General features: G+C 50.4%; 6 protein-coding genes across 6 annotated transcripts; 3 read left to right on the forward strand and 3 right to left on the reverse strand.

Moving 5' to 3' along the window:
- Positions 1 to 38: 38 nt before the first annotated feature.
- GT037_003476 (protein transport protein sec23) lies at positions 39 to 2610 on the reverse strand (the record flags this gene model as incomplete). The annotated part of the gene is made up of 5 exons (XM_038928523.1): positions 39 to 636; positions 728 to 1935; positions 1983 to 2277; positions 2329 to 2459; positions 2515 to 2610. 5 exons carry the CDS (start codon positions 2608 to 2610, stop codon positions 39 to 41), a joined length of 2328 nt encoding a protein of 775 aa, XP_038788230.1.
- A 1294-nt stretch (positions 2611 to 3904) lies between these two features.
- GT037_003477 (glycoside hydrolase family 61 protein) lies at positions 3905 to 5016 on the forward strand (the record flags this gene model as incomplete). The annotated part of the gene is made up of 3 exons (XM_038928524.1): positions 3905 to 3973; positions 4025 to 4657; positions 4714 to 5016. The coding sequence occupies 3 exons, from the start codon at positions 3905 to 3907 to the stop codon at positions 5014 to 5016; spliced, it is 1005 nt and encodes a 334-aa protein (XP_038788231.1).
- A 298-nt stretch (positions 5017 to 5314) lies between these two features.
- GT037_003478 (uncharacterized protein) lies at positions 5315 to 8512 on the reverse strand (the record flags this gene model as incomplete). The annotated part of the gene is made up of 9 exons (XM_038928525.1): positions 5315 to 5461; positions 5509 to 5617; positions 6031 to 6226; positions 6286 to 6648; positions 7394 to 7517; positions 7566 to 7687; positions 7743 to 7855; positions 7909 to 8094; positions 8154 to 8512. The coding sequence occupies 9 exons, from the start codon at positions 8510 to 8512 to the stop codon at positions 5315 to 5317; spliced, it is 1719 nt and encodes a 572-aa protein (XP_038788232.1).
- Positions 8513 to 9005: 493 nt separating this feature from the next.
- Positions 9006 to 11066, forward strand: GT037_003479 (uncharacterized protein; the record flags this gene model as incomplete). The annotated part of the gene is made up of 2 exons (XM_038928526.1): positions 9006 to 9533; positions 9924 to 11066. The coding sequence occupies 2 exons, from the start codon at positions 9006 to 9008 to the stop codon at positions 11064 to 11066; spliced, it is 1671 nt and encodes a 556-aa protein (XP_038788233.1).
- A 47-nt stretch (positions 11067 to 11113) lies between these two features.
- Positions 11114 to 12183, reverse strand: GT037_003480 (uncharacterized protein; the record flags this gene model as incomplete). Its single annotated transcript, XM_038928527.1, has 2 exons — positions 11114 to 11987; positions 12041 to 12183. The coding sequence occupies 2 exons, from the start codon at positions 12181 to 12183 to the stop codon at positions 11114 to 11116; spliced, it is 1017 nt and encodes a 338-aa protein (XP_038788234.1).
- A 3775-nt stretch (positions 12184 to 15958) lies between these two features.
- On the forward strand, positions 15959 to 16159 carry GT037_003481 (uncharacterized protein; the record flags this gene model as incomplete). The annotated part of the gene is made up of 1 exon (XM_038928528.1): positions 15959 to 16159. A coding segment is annotated over one exon (201 nt), but the record flags the coding sequence as incomplete, so codon positions are not given.
- Between the last annotated feature and the right edge of the window lie 38 nt (positions 16160 to 16197).

The following is a 16197-nucleotide window of genomic DNA, read 5'->3' on the forward strand; positions in this document are numbered from 1 at the left end:
GCGATTGATGACAATTACTTTCACAAGGCGGTACGTATCTAGCCTGTGCCTGAAACGGCGAGCTTCATCAGATGGTCCATGAAGGTCTGCAGACTGACATCGTCGGTGAAAATGGTCTGAGCTGTTTGCGCAACGCCTCCGTAGCTGCCGGTTGTGTGCGTTGTCGAGGGATTGAGCTTGCTGAGCAAGAAACGCGCCTGCGAACCGCCGGCGTCACAGACGATGAATCGAGGCAATGGGAATCGGTCCTGGATGAGCTCCTTGGCATCCTCCTTCGGTGCCTCCAGAAGCTCTCGGAAGTTCTCGTAACCCTCTTGCTCTTGGTAGCCAGCTTTCCGCCACTCGGCCATTGTTTCGCCGTGGAAAATGAGAATATGGAAGAAGGTGTCAAGCAGCAAGACAGTCTCAGACTGGATCGAACTGGAGTCGAGCAGCACGGGCTGGCCGCCTTCGTGATCGAAGCCGTAGCTGTCTAGTGTTGGCTGAATCATGATCAACGAGTTGCTAACGTCCTCGTGGTTCAAGACATGACGGTAGAAAGCGGTCTCGTCAGGCGAGTTGTTGAAGACTTGCAAGAACTGTGACCGACGAAGATGGAACATGAATTGCGGGTATAGTGTGAAGTTCTTCTCGAGCCTAGTTCAATAGTCAGTATTTTATATTGAAGCAAATGAACACAGAAGAGGAGAAGTAAGGACTCCACTTCTCGGAATACAGGTATGCTTACCTGAATGACGACGGGTCGTCTTTCCTGTACTCAGCGAAGCGAGCGCATAATCGGATAAGCATGCGGTCAACCCATCGAAGGACATCTGGACCATCGTCAACCTCAGCCTTAAAGACTGCTATCCTCGACATGAGGACGGCAGCAGCTTCTTGGTCGAAGGACTGAGCGATGGCAGGGTCACCGGAAGGACCACTCAGAGGGCGGGCGACAGTGGTCACTCTCAGATGGTACTGGCCAGCGGAATGCTGGTAGTATGTGAGGAACTGAATCAGAGCCTGCTGCTGTCCGGCCTGCATCTGGTTTGGTCCGCCTTGACTAGCAATCTCGAAGTAGATACCGTAAGAGGACTCAGGATCGATACCGCACATCTTCCATGCGCATGTATTTCCGATACCACACTCAGTCTCACCAACGGAGACAGACTTCTTGTTCAGCGACACAGCGTGTCCAATAAGACCAGTGATCTTCAACTCCTTTGTTGTCAACACCTCAAAATTGGCGCCAAAGCCCATGAGGAGGTTGTCATCGGCATCCTTGTTGAACACTCGCGCAAAGGATTGCTTGTACATGGATGACGTGAAGCTGTCGGTCAGAATCATATGTCCACCAGTGGTGTTCGCAAGGCCCCTCATTTCAAGCAGACCAACCTGGTCCAGACATCCAGCGAAAATGTCTACAATGTGGCCGTTGTGGGAAACGCGCTTCGCAAGTCCCTCGTAAAACTTGAGCGCCTTCTTGTAGTATTTGATGTTGTCGCGATCGATGTCGTGGTGCGATCGGATGGGCTCGCGCAGCTCGGGCCCAACGACCATACCAGGGCCCTCGGTGGCTGGGCCACCACTGAACAGCATGATACGGGCGCCAGTGTTCAAGAAGTTTGTCTCCAAGAGTCCAGCAGCAACGCTGAGTGCCACACCGGTGCACCTCAGAGGGCGCTTGTCGTTCGCGACAGGCCAAGGATCCCGTTGAATCGACTCAAGAGCGTTGGTCAATTGTAATTCGCATTGCGACACGGGTAGGATGAAGCGCGTGCCAGCGCCACCCTGGGGTGGCACAGGCGGTCGGCCAGGCTGCTGGGGGACACCAGGTCGGGGAGCCATCTGAGTAAGTCCGAGCATCTCGTGGACTTGCTTGGAGGAATAGTCCTTGCTTCCACGGAAAACATACGACTTGGCGCATTCGGTATAGCCCAGCTCGTGTACTTGGGTCTACAACTGTCAGTACAGAACATGCAGTGTCGTCTTCCTACACCTACCATTGTACCATATGTGATGAGACCGACGAGGGCGTATGCGGGGAGCAGGCTCAAGCTCATGATGATTGAGTCCTTGAGCGCCTTCAGGCTGTCCTCCTCCTGGCATGTGTCTACAACGAAAATGAAGATGGGCGGGGTCAATACGGGCTGGGGGAGTCGGTATTCGATCGTGGTGCTGCCAGCATGCAGCTCGGGCGGTATCTGTTGCTCTGAGATGTCCTTGTAGTGCGGGGGAAGATTGTTGCGGTTCAAGCAGAAGGGGCATATCCAGATGCGTGCGCGCATGTCTATCTGGCTGCGTTACTGTCAGCTTGAGCACAGCTACCAGAGACTGTTCAGGGCATACCAGTAGGGGTTGAGGACGGCCTTGCATGGCGCTCTGCACGCGACAGGCGCATACTGGAGTAGCGGAGTATCCGTCTTCTCTTTCAGAGGTGTGTAAAGGGCACCGATGGGGACGACGAGACGAGAAGCTTCCTGTGTGCCGAATCAGTATCTCGAGTCCATTGTGATAACCGGCTCTCTATCGTACCATGCGCGAGCTGGGGAACGTGTTCCAACTGAGACGGACGCCATCCCTGTCCTCGATATCGCTCCACTGATCCTTGAGCGTCTCAAAGTCGGCCATACTGGGCGGCTGCAGCTATTCGCGCTGCTCGAGAAGGTATTGGGGGCGGTGGTGGAGGGACCGAGGGCGCCCACGATGGGAGATTGATTTGGCGGGGCGGTGTGAAATGTGGCAGTCGCGGGTGTGGAGCTGTAGTTGTATACAGCAATGAATCGAAATGTGTCAACTGTCCCTCCCTCAAGGCAACAAGTGCACGATATTGCAACGTCTTAAGAGCTCACACTCTTGAACATGCGTGGATACCACAGTTGGCGATGCGGCCAGATGTTCTTGCCCTAGCGCTCTCGATCGGGCTTAGCGCCACCGAAGCTCCGCTCTGCGCCAGCCTCAAAACCGCGATTTTCCTCCCTCTCCCTCCTCTTCTCTTCATCACCGCCAGCAACCAAACACTACTTAACGGCAGGTTCCCATTTCTCCAATGAATGAACCTGTTTTCGCGCTGCGCGTAGAAGAGATTTAGACCCATGGCTGGGCGCCCGATCTGGAAAACTCATTCTGAGTATACTGATAGGTTGGGAATCAGCAGAGGTCACATCCATCAATGTGCAACGTTGCGTTGAAAGAGTACTATGAGTCTTTCGTTAGGGGAGAGGCTCCAGGCGATTGTTCTGTAGTGCGTATCATCTACGCGATGTGTTTATCACCATCTACGTAACCCATGGATAATCCCAGTCGCTGAAAGTAACATATATTCCTGTCGACTGTAGCCTTGAGGTGATCAATCACATCGCAATTGAGATGGGAACTCGTCTCTTCTCTGGATAGCATGCTTACTGGCACCCAGTCCGCACCGAGACATATCCAAGTACTGTTACCTGGTGACAACGGTCCTTTGCGATCAGGCTATACCGTTTCGCAGTAGCAAGCATTCATGCCATCGCGTTCGCGTTCAAGCAAGTTGTTACTTAGGCGAACGTTCCCATATTGAGTCTGCTATAAGCGGCCGATGGTAGTGAAGTAATTGGGCTTCGTGTAGTCCATATAACAGCACATCTGTCAACCCTGACCATCGAATGCGGTCCACGGTTTCACTAACACACTGTCGGAGACACGTCCGATGTTCCCGCTGGAACCTCGAGATCTGCAGCTGTGTTTGGACGTTCCCGAAGTCATGATAGATTAACAATCTGGGGCCGATCGGGTATATTGCATTGCAATACACTAGCCTCATCACCTGCCGACGTGCTGTATGAAGCATCGGACACTTGTGTATATGTATTCGCCATGTCCGTAGTATCCTTCGCACATCGTGTTCTGTGCTTTTTAGGTCTAGTCATTGCTAGAATCAGGCATCATGGCTCGCATTTCTGCTCTCCTCCTCTCGCTCCTTACAGGTCAGGCGTATGCTCATACTTTCATTTGGGTATGTTCATTCCGAACTAAGCTTATCAGGTCGTATTACTAATTCCTTCAGGGTGTCTTCGTCAACGGTGTAGATCAAGGCACGTTCAAGGGCGTCCGAATTCCTGCGTACAATGGCCAGAATGGCAAAGGCGGCTACAATAACTCGCCTGTCAAGGATCTAGACTCCATTGACATGCGATGCAACGTCATGGGTGATATTCAAGCCCACGACACTATCAAAGTTCGGCCTGGAGATAACCTTACGTTCGACTGGCACCACGAGATACGCAACGACACCGACGATGTGATCGCCAACTCACATCACGGCCCTTCACTAATTTATATCTCGCCTGATCCACCTACAGAGAACTCCTTCGTCAAGCTTTGGCACTCCGGAAAATACGAAAGCAATCCCTTCCCACAAGCTGGCAAGTGGAGTACTACAAGCGACATTGCGAAGCACTTTGGTCATATGAATGTCCGGGTACCTGAAGGTCTGAAGGCGGGTCATTATATCATCCGTGCGGAGATGGTTGGCTTACATGAGGGTGATGTGAGCTACGTGCAAAACCCAAAGAGAGGCGCACAGTTCTATCCCGACTGCGTTCAGATACTGGTCGAAGGCGATGGCGAGGTTGAGTTACCCGAGGGTGTAAGCTTTCCAGGAGCGTACTCTTACGAGGACCCTGGCGTCGTACACAACGTGAGGCCCCCATCTATCCAAGCTCTGACGTTGAGTTTGTTCGCTAACAGGTACAGGTATACTGCTCTACTGAGACGAAGAAGCCAAAAACCTCCACCACTCCCTGTGTTACCGACTACGTCATCCCTGGACCTACTGTATGGTCCGGTGCTTGGCCTGAGACCACCGCAGTCTCTGTTGGACCCGTGACGGGTGTTACAACAGCGACTGCGTGGAGCACATGGATCGGAACCGATAGCGTGGTTACGAGCGCGACGTTTGCCGATGTCAAGAGTCAGACGATCGTGGGGAGCTCAAAGTACACCGCTAGTTGGAGCGAAACATATGCTACTCCTACTTCGACGGCTGCCCGTTGGTAAATTGCAGAGTTGAAAGAGGTAACATGAAAATCAAATGGATTTAGGGATAGATACATGTCGTTTGTGATAAATCGCAGTCTTACAGAACGCTTCATGTTCCGTTTGGAGGACGCTTACTCCAATTTCCTTTTGACTGCTTTTCGACATTTGTTCGTATTTTTTCCGACTTCAAACCCAAAGGCAACTACTACTCAGCTACTGAATACCATGAGATATCAAATCCCCAAACTCCCATATCCTCACATGAGTGCAAGGACTGCATCCTAGCAGAGGCTTCTCCTTCAAACATTCATGCGGCTCAGTCATCCAAAACTATGATTTCCATCTTGCGCTTCTTTCCTTGTCCGCGCGCAACGCTGTCCCCAACCGACTCACGCTTGATGCCTACTCTTCTTTTTGAGAAGACAGGTTCTTGCTTTATGGGTGTGTCATCTGGCTTATCACCCTGTATCGTATCAGCATCAGTGCAAATCTGCCTCTTTGAGCACTCACCCGGTAGGAGCTGAGCAAGATGGCGAGATCCTTCTCTGAGAGACCCTCTAGACCATCACTACTGCCGCGATAATGCTTAATCAGAATTAGTATGTCTTTCTTCGTAAGACTGGACGGTCCGCGATGATTTTTGAGGGAGGAGTTTTGTTGGAGTAAGACTGGCGTGACACTAGCAGTCTCTGCCTGTGGAGTGATAACAGATGACGTATCTCCCACGCATAAATCCGGCAATAATCTCAGTGTGCTATCCTCCCTGATCGACTCCGGCTGTGCATCCTAAGAGGGACTTGGTGAGCGGGGGAAGATGCCAAGAGATTTGAGTGCGGCTGCTGCGATGTGAGTCTCAAATCTAGCTAGTGAAATGTGATGACTTACCGATCGAACGATATTTGAATCGAAACGTTACCAAAGGCTCTTCAGCCTTTCTAGTAATGCACTGAATGGGCGCTTTTGTGGCTAGAGCTGGTGCAAGCCTCACGTCTCTTTAGCATTTCGTTGAATGAATCTTGGATATGAACGTACCCTATTGCATGAGAGCGTGCGTCGCCCTTGAAAGCTTCTTCGGAGATTGGTCCAACCTCTCTCAGTTCTTTTTTCTTACATTCCGGTTTTGACGTCTTCTGAGTGCTCAGAATCGGGAAAATCACAACCGAGATTCTGCCTACGTGACTAAGGGTACTTAGGTTTTCTCTCGCTAATGTCTCACTCTCTTCTTGTACTGGATATGTGTCAGAACCGTGCTATGGAGTTGAGTAGCTTTAACCAGAGTTTACATACCCACGTTAAGATCTGAGAAGACAAATTTAGATGCCCGCCACTCTCCACCTTCTTTCCATTTGGTCATTGATCGATTGTAGTTCTGGTTTAGCATTTCGTGCTTGAGTGCCATCGTTCCGCCTACTTTAACCCCATCTAGATAGATGACCACAACTAAGTCTAGCGGCGTAAAGGGTGGCCTGAAGGTAGTCTCGATCGCGAATTGCGTATGCGATTTGCACTCGATGTATCGTGTCGTAGTCTTAGGCTCCTCCCGCTCCTCGTCTTCTTCATACACGTGTTCCTCAATAGGCTTGCCACCACATATGATCTGTACTGTCAAACCGGGATAGTCGTTATGGATCGCCATGGTGATATTGCGGGCTGCTTACTCTCGGCGTGGTAAAATGCTTCGGCAGTGAGAGGTTGCAAAGGTAGCAGGATATCTGGCCGAGCACAGATGTGGCATCAAGTGGGGCAAGCAGAGAGGTGACAGTGAAAGCGAGAGAGAAGGTGAGAGGTCAATGTACACTTACAGCAAGCGTGAAGCAAATGCTAAAGCGGGGCTACTCGAATTGAGGTGAGTGAGCGAAGGTTCGCCACGTTCTAAAATGACATTCGTCAAACACGAGTCTATCCGGATCGTGCGCTCTCCTACCACCGACTGTGTCGATGGAATCCGTCGATTATTTTCCGAGCTTTAACTCTAAGTACAACAACTGTCGAGGATACGATAGACCAGCACAAGCTCCCGTATTGTTGATGTATGTCCTCGACCCAGCTGCGTGACATCGTCGTCCACGCCTCGGCGACACTTTCGATCTATAGGCCTCACAACCATGACCTCTTTATCGCGAAAGACATGTTTTAGTATGATCGACCACCTTTACATACATAAGAATCTTAGAGTAACTCAATGTGGACTGCCTTGGCAGTATACGGTAGCGTCCATCAATCATACCAGAGCCCACATATTCTCGTGCTAATAATGCAACAACATCCTTCCACCTTGTGAGAAGTTCAGCATAGGGCCGTCTTTTAATATTGCGATACTTTCCTCGGTCTCACCATTGTGAAGACATGTACAGGTTTCACTCTCAGTCTATCATGATCACGGTCTGATCCATACGTGGACGTTTGCTTTGTCGCGTCTCAACATAGATTACGTCATCCTCGTCGTCAATGGTCCTTTCGCGCTTGACTCTAGCAGTAGTACTAACTTCCTGCTTGATAGATTCGCTCTCTCCTTCTCGCTATTCGTGTTTTAGTACTGGTGTCAGCAAGTTGCAGCGCATACATACTTGTCGCACGCGACGCAGTAGCTCTCTCAGCTCCGCTGGGGTAAGGTCTTCCTCGGGCCTGTCTTCTAGAGGAACAGAAGTGGGCTCGGTGATTTCAAGAATTCGAAGTGCTTTGAGGCTCGCTCAGAAGTTATTGATGTTAGTAAGTGCCGTGGTGTGAACGTGATTAGGACTCACCAAGTGACCGATATTTGAAGTGGAAAGTCGCGAAAGGCTCCTGGTCTACGAACTTATAATGTCTTCTGGGAGATGAGAAGGATTCTGTATGACATGTTCGAGGCGCTGACAAACTTTGGAAATTTAGCCCTTTGCCTCTATAGCGCTTCACCCATCGTTTACTTACACTGCTTGATGTGATAATGCATCACCCTTGAGTGCTTTCTCCGGGATTTCCTTCAGCGCTTCAAGTTCATGGTGTCTGTTGCTGGGTGTTCGGGGATCTAGTCCCAAATCTTGGTAGCTTTCGATGAATTGAAAGGCTATGGTGATACGTCCTTTAGTACTGAGAGTCTGCTTCAGAACAGCAGCACTAGGGACAGGCCCATGCGCCTCCTCGACTGCGCATCCTGTTAGCGAGCGGAAACATACCGTTTCTGGTACTTGCCAATGTTCAGTTTGGCGAAGCAGAACTCTTGTTTGACCCATTCTCCATTTCGTTGCGACCGATGGCCACTCATCTCGATTTGTTTTTGGAGGAGCTTCTCTCGTTCGCAAAATGTTTTAGCCACGGAGACTCCGTCAATCGAAAGTTGCGCTCTGACATGGTAGCGAGTCGAAAACGGCGGCCGGAAGATAGCAGTGACCACGAACTTGCAGTCTGAGCGTGCTTCTATGTACTTGGTGATTGTCTTTAGTGTAGCATCTTCGTCGTCATCGTACTCATGCAACTGCTGACCACCAACACAGACTTTGACTTCTAAACCGGGATATTCAGGGGAGGTTACCATCGTACTGGATTTTGGAGCGGATTGGCAGTCGGCGCGCTTGAGGCCCATCCACGGGTGGGCCAGGGCGGAAGGCGAAGGCGCACTATGGGGTAGCCCGGATGCCTAGGGTTGTATGAGATGCAAGACAGGCAGCAAGCTCAGTATTTGAACTCTTCTATCCGTGTAGTCTCCGAGCGTCTTGGACGAATGCAATCCGTAAAGTGAAGGGCTCCAGCTATAATGGAAATGGAGAAGGTGTGTTCGAGATCCCATGTTTGCTCTATGCCGAATACGGCAAGGCGCGATGGCTGGCGTACCTCTGTAACCCCTGTTGAACTGGCGATAACAGTATGGGAAGTAACGTCCGCTCCAGCACACTTGACTCTTCAACATTAACACACGTAACATACTCACACTCGATGATGAGTTCGTGAAAAAATGCTGACTCGACTAGTCATTAGTGTGCATTCGCGCGTGTTGTCTATACCGATTCGTCCAGCGTCAAGGCGAGAGCATGAACCCACCTCCGCGTCTAGCGTGTCAGCAGTGCAAGTCACGAAAGATCAAATGCGACAAAGGCGCTCCATGTTCAGCTTGCCGAAATTCAGGCCTCAGTTGCCATGCTGTGCAACGGGCGCGTCTACCCCGTGGCAAGACGGCAAAGGGATCGACTTCGAATAGGGACCTTGCAGCACGCATCGCACGAATAGAGATCCTCTTAGAGCAGCAGTCCGAGCAAACAGCAAGTCAGGGTACCACATCAGATCAAGCTCCAGTTAATGGCAATTTGAGAAACGATGGGCTTGTAGGTGTAACTAGTGAGAAGATCGCTGACTTCGTAGCGCCGAATTTCTGGAGTGCCCTCTCCAGCGAAGTTCACGGGTTGCGAGAGGCATTAGAGGATGAAGCTGAAGATGAAGCAAATACACATGACGTTGAGTTCACAGCCAAGGTTGCCGGAGACACATGCTCGACAAACGCGATACTATTTCCTCAATGGTCAAAGAGCTATGCCAATGCCTATGATGATCCCCCGCCGGATGTACGAGAAACACTGCTTCATCTATACCATTATCGAGTAGACAGTGTATATAAGATGACTCACTGGCCAACGGTGTTATCAGTCATTAGAGAAAGTCATACGCAGCCTCAGGATGTCTCGCCTCCTTTCTCCACGCGTATGTTGGAGTTCGCTATATATTTCATGTCACTATGTACTATCACCGATAGTGAAGCAAAAGAGATGGGCTTGGGCGTAAGATCAGATATGCTTCAACACTATCGCTCTGCTGTAGAGGAATCGCTTGTCCGATCGAACCTACTACAAAGCCCAGATGTCTTTACACTACAAACTTTCGTAGTGTATCTTGTGCGTCAATCTCCACGAAGTTCTGCTTCTGATACATACGTGAACGCTGATGAAACGGCTTAGGTAGGATTAAGGACATGCTGTAGCGGCGCTTACACATGGACGCTTGTTGCGGTTGCCGTGCGTGCTGCTACACTGTTGAGACTTGGAGAGGAAGACCCAAAAGACTTTTCGCCATTCGATCTCCAATTACGTCAGCGGTTATTCTTTGCGATCGGGATCCTTGATACCCATTCGGCCTTAGATCGCGGTACGATCCCTATCCTGCCTTCTACCTCCTTCCGAGCACCTCCACTAAACATCAACGATGATGATATGCACCCGACAGACAAGGTACTTCAACCCTCCCTGCAGTATCCTACCGATATGTCGCATACTGCCATGATCTATGAAGCAATGATATGTCAACGGAGATTGTACGAGATATCAGATGGTGTCCAAAATGGATGGGCACAGTGGGCTAAGAAGGTGGAGCTGCTAAACGAATTTGAGACGTCTATCCTGAGCGAAAGAACCAATGTTCATAGCTATGATAGCCCGCTGGAGATGCTCCGAAGAATGTCAGCTCAAAAGATCATCGTCAGTATGCAACTTCTAGCTCGAAGACCACCCTATAGACAACCACACAATACTGTCCCTCCGTGGGATGACTTCGATATCATGAAATCCGCGACCGAGGTTCTTGAGCAGCACCTCCAGCCTATTCCGGTCGAGCTCCAGCCTTGGGCTTGGAAGAATTGGGTGCAATGGCATGCACTTGCGGTCTTGCTTGCAGAACTGATGGTACGACCTCAAGAACCGTCATCTGACCGATCATACATTATCGCAACACAAAGTTTCCGGCATTATGCGCGACTAGTAGCGGATTCAGAGTCTGGACTGCTGTGGAAGCCCATCGCGAAGCTAATGCGACGGGTACAGAGATTGAGAAAGACTCCAGATACTGTTGGGAACAAGAATCTCGCGATCGGAACAGAGACGGTTTTTACTGTACCGATTGTGACAGAGCAGACCTACTCTCCTACTTCCAACAATGACTTGTTTGATCTCTCAAACTGGGGTATGAACGAAGATGATTTGAATGTGCCTTTCTTAGGTCTAGAAGATCATGTCAGACCTCAATACAACGATACCGAAGACGGAAACGAGACACCGTGGCTGGCGTGGGATAACTTCGTCCGAGACATCAACTTCTCGCCACCTTAATTACATGTCTTCGCTGCGATACACGCTCAAAAAAAAACCCCCCCATACTAGCAAATGAAGCTCATAACGTCGGGAGAAATCTTGCCAAATCTGCTCACCAAGTCTTTCCATACCTTCTCTTGAATGTGTCGACCTCTTTCACTCCGTACAAACTGCGACTCTTGCTTGACTTGACACTCCGATAGGTACATTCCATGACTTTCCTTGCCCGCCACTATTGCATGGACATAGGCGCGACTCCCTTTCTCAGCAGTCCAGCCCATCAACGCAAAAGCTACTCGCTCTCCAAAGGAATGTGGTTTGGCGCGCGACAGCTCAGTGCCACACCACCCTGGGTTGATGAGGTTCACTACCACCTGGGAATAGTCTGTCGCACTTTCCGAGAGCGTTTTGATGAGTTCATGGAAGCAAAGGTGGTCCATTAGTTTGCTCAAGGCATAGCGCCAGATGATATCCGTCCTCACAGGGTCGCTGAGCTCTTCGAACATGTCTTTGTCGTCCGGTACGCCAGCGTCAAATTCATCATCCGGGCCAAAGATATGATACATTGAGCCACAGAATGTCAATGAAGTCTGCACATCATGCGTCTTGGTTGTTTCCTGGAGCTTGGGAAGGACGGCAATGGCGCCGAGGAAGATTGATACAACGTTGACGGTCAAGTGTATCTCGAGATCCTCTGCCTTCCTGAACTCTTGCAATTCCATGCCAGCATTCGCTATGAACGCATCGAGACGGGGGAGTTGAGTGCGAACTCGCTCACCAAAAGCTAGTACAGATTGGTAACTGGCAAGGTCTAGTTCCCAGAGTTCGATATTGGTGTTGCCTGTGCAAGAGGTATCTCGATAGATTGTTTCTACGGCAGCTTGGCCTTTCTTCGTGTCGCGGCAAGCGAGAATGATGGTAGCTGCGTTTTTGCGAGCTCTGCAGACCTTGAGGTCAATTACAATGGTTTTTTGATGCGGGAACCCACGTACAAGTGCTTCGCACATTCCAGACCAAGGCCGGTATTCGCACCTGTCACAACGATTGTTTTCCCCTTCAGATTGGTTTCCGGAACCCAAGTCCTACCAAATGCTTGGCCTACGAGCATCTTTATCACTTCGCTTAATGGGGCCATGCTGCCAGAAGAACAGGTCGAGAGTTGAGCTTGCTGGGAGAGAAAGACGATATGATTGCGTGTTTTTGAGATAAATGGAATCATAAATGATAGTGGTTCTACTTCGAGTGCTTCTATTCTCGTGGTTTATATCGTGCCTAGCTCAAAACCCGCAAAATGCGCAGAAGCCGCAGAAGCCGGAACGACCCGTAAATCCTATAGAAGCCAACAAACCACTGTACATACGTCTTCAACTCTTGCGATCTTAATTTTGCGCGTTTTTCAGGGCTGAGGTCCTGTTATGTGTAGGTTTTGGATGTTTTGGTGGTCCGCTGCACTTGAATGCGTGAAGCTCCATGTTTCGACAAGTGCTACTACTTGACAACAAGTTTATGGGCGTCACAGGGTTGCTCCAAAAGATTGAAGTTAAGCAATATCTATGTGCAGTTTGAGGGAGACAGGAGTTTCATTTGGATCGTTCCAGATTCAGAGAGGTGGTAATGAGACTACTTAGGTAGAGGAGAAGGAACTGATTGAAATTATATGGACAGTAAGGTAATCCTAATGGACGAAAGCATATTGCAGACGCACTCGAGGCTGCGAAGTAGTCCATGAAAGGGCGCTCTACATCCAAGGCTGTTTGGCAGAGTTGATAAGATTAGAACGAATACCAAGATGCAGATGAGATCAACGCTGAAACTCATGTACACGTGTGTACGTGGATGACCGTTGCACGGTATATTTTCGCCGAAAGGCAAAAGTTTGCGGCCCAAAAGCTTACATCGAAGCAACGTGGAGGCTTGCGAGGCTGACATGCAGGGTGGCCAAAGCCTACGCGGCCCCGAAGCTGACAGTGTTGCCATGTGGAGATACACTACTGATCACAGATTAGCGAGAGCAAGATCTGAGAAGGGCAGCCCACGGACGGAGGGCTTAGCGTGCGAACACCCACTCGTATAGGAACTCGTGTTCAGTACATAAACCGTTGCCTATTTTATCACGATCTAACCACTTGTAAACATCAGCCTCGCAAGACGCTCGTAATATATACTAGCTGCTTGCACCGGCTATTTACGCCGACGATTTATAGGATTCACGTATGCAGCACGTATGGGTTTACTTCGGAGCAACGACAAACAGCCGACTGGCATAACGACAGGATTCGTGCTCGGTCAGCGCTGAGTAACAGCTGGATAATTTGCAATCGTCTGAGGTCCCGGAGATAGCGCAACTCCGCGCGTCTTCGCGCTTAAATGCTCGGCGCAAAATCGTTCAAAATACAGCCGAGATGATGCCACCGGGTCACGAAACGGGAAGTAAAAGTGCTTTTGAGTGTTGAGGACCAACAAAATGCGGAGTATGCAGTCAGCGTATGGTGTGGTGAGATGGGACTCGGCTGATCACCAGCTCGACCGGCCGAACGACCGGATGAACCCCGTATCGTAGCATGGGGCGTCGCAGAATCCACTGAATTGAGTTGCATGTGTTCATGGCCAAAGAAACAATTATCAAGGTGATGCAACAGTCAGGAGAGCGGCTGTAACTGCGTGCATGACAGATGACGTTGAAAACCAAGTTCTGAAATGCCATGGTGAGCAAAACCGGAATCGGTCAACGCCCTGTTACATTTCCAAGCTCTACAAACCCAAAAGATGCGTTGGGCGGCAGAACATCGGGTAGACAGGTGCCCTGCATATGCGAGCAGAAGTTGAAAATTTCTCATCCCGGCAGATGGAGTATTGATAAGAAAAGAGGGACAATCAAATACTTGAGCCAGCATTAATATCGATAATGGAAGATGTACAGTGTATCGATCGGTGCATTTAGTATGTCACCACTGCGCTGTGAGTGGAGAACGTAAGACACGCGACTATCGTGCCTCAGGCGTCATGATCGACAGTCATGTTGCCGATGGAAGCAGGTGGACCGGCAGAAACTTTGTCGAAATCAAGCCGACGCAGGGTCTCATCATCCCGCGCTCGCGGATTGGCGGGCAGAAAGGCTAGGGATGGTGCCCGCTCAGCCGTTGGCGATCCATGACCGCATTGAGCGACCTTCGAGAAGTGATGGGCAGTTCAATGACCAGCAGAACGTCGACTAAGACGTCAGGGAAAGGATATTCATTGGAGACGTATTGCTTCGCAAAAATAGAAGCGTAAAGCAGGAGCTCTGCACGGCAGTCGTTTTGGATGGAATGCGAAGAAAGGATGCTAAGGAAACTTCGGGGAGATGATGTCATTATCATCGTAAGCGAAGAAATAGCATTTGTTCGGTCCGACGGAGGGTGACGCAACACGAAAGCGACAGAAAAGACACAACATCGATTCAGTATGCGAATTACGGAAAAGAAAAGTAGTCGAAATGTTGCTTCAGAATGCTACAGAAGCCTCGGATGGTCGCGCACCGGCTTAGAAATGTGGCTAGTGCTCTCGATGGATGCATAAGGGTCCAGATCTCGGAGCAAGCGACGAGTTACATTACCCGTGGATACGGTAGGGCTGACACTGCCACACAGTGGCGCAAGAGACCCTGCATATCCGAGTATTTCCCCACCGATCTTGCCCATTCGGGGCCTTCGATGCGATGCCACGTTGGTTTAGGGTTACTATGCAACTCCACAGGATGCCTGCAACACGTTGCATATGTCGTTTTTCAGCACACCTGTGCAAGGAGAGTTTTGGTGAAGAGTTTTCCTTGTGTGATCTTGGCTGTATTCGACCTGTAGGGATGTTGCACGGCAGTGCCGTTGTTGAGTAGAGGATGCTGCCAGTGCCGAAACGGAAGTGAAGCTTCCATCTGCAGAACAGATGGTAGTCTGGCTTGATCTAGTAGTATTGCAGCTGGTATGTGCGCATCCCAGTTTATTGGTTCGTGGATCGATCTCCAGTTTCAGCATCTCATGAAGAGATGTGCATTGTGCTAGCCAGCAGAGTGGTCCTCGGGAGCCGTTTGGCCACCAGATCCAGCTATCAATAGTACAGAGTATGGGGTAGGGCTATTGACGGTTGTCTGCAAACGAGGCCATATGGTCTCACGTGCCGACAGACACAAGCTGAAAGCACTATCATATCGTGGTCTTGAGGCCAATGCTCAAATGGCAGTGACTGTCTGTGAGTCACGCGGACAAACATGTGACCAATACAGGCGCTGGCCAGAGGTGTGGCTGGTGCTTTCGCGTACTCCATCTGTTACTATCCAGCAGTATTCGTAATCCACTATGCGTTGTCGAGTAGCTCGGCATGTAAACGATGCTGCTCAGCCCGTCTCGGAACGTTGTAGTCCCTGCGAGAAGCGGCCAGCTGTTGGACCAGACACGACCGTATCACCACAGCCAGACGCCTGGAGATGGTCCGTCGCACGGTGGCCTACAGGCTACACGTCGACTACAGACTAAGCGGACGGCCACAGCGATGAATAACGGTTCGGTTCGCAGGGCTCCGTTTCACGTGGAGTGCATGCCTGCAGAGATCGCCTGGATGCATACAGGCGATTGCTCGGTATTTTGGGAGCAGCTCATGGACGTTGAGCGAAGCTATCTCGGCTGCTATCCGAGTGCATGTGGAAAACTCTGTATGGTAGGATCTCGTCTGCTGGGGTTTGCACAGCCTTCGGTCGGACAGGGCCCGCGGCGGCCGTATGCAGGGTGTGTGAGGGTGGTGTCGATCGCGCCGCTCTTGCGCATTGGCGTATCCCTAGCGTATATACCCCTGCAAAGCAACACAACCTGGGTTCCAACGTTGCGTCATAGGATGAGGTATGAAAGGAAACCGAATCCGCGTATTCTCAGCAGCCCAAGCCGTTGAAATTATCGCTCAGCAATTTGCAAATTCATACGACACGCACGAAGGCTCTTAATTCCGATAATCCGAGCATAGCCGACGCAGACACAGCTTTGTTCGACAGACTTCCACCGACTGCTATCCTAGATCACCTCATCAAGTGGTCTTTCACTCAAATCGGCGAAGACTACCCGAGTCATCGGCCGGTAGCCCACTAGTATAAGTAACTTGCCACCCACGCTGGTCCCTTACTTTT

Source organism: Alternaria burnsii (assembly GCF_013036055.1).
Source record: "Alternaria burnsii strain CBS107.38 chromosome Unknown 730, whole genome shotgun sequence".
In the NCBI taxonomy this organism is placed as follows: domain Eukaryota; kingdom Fungi; phylum Ascomycota; class Dothideomycetes; order Pleosporales; family Pleosporaceae; genus Alternaria; species Alternaria burnsii.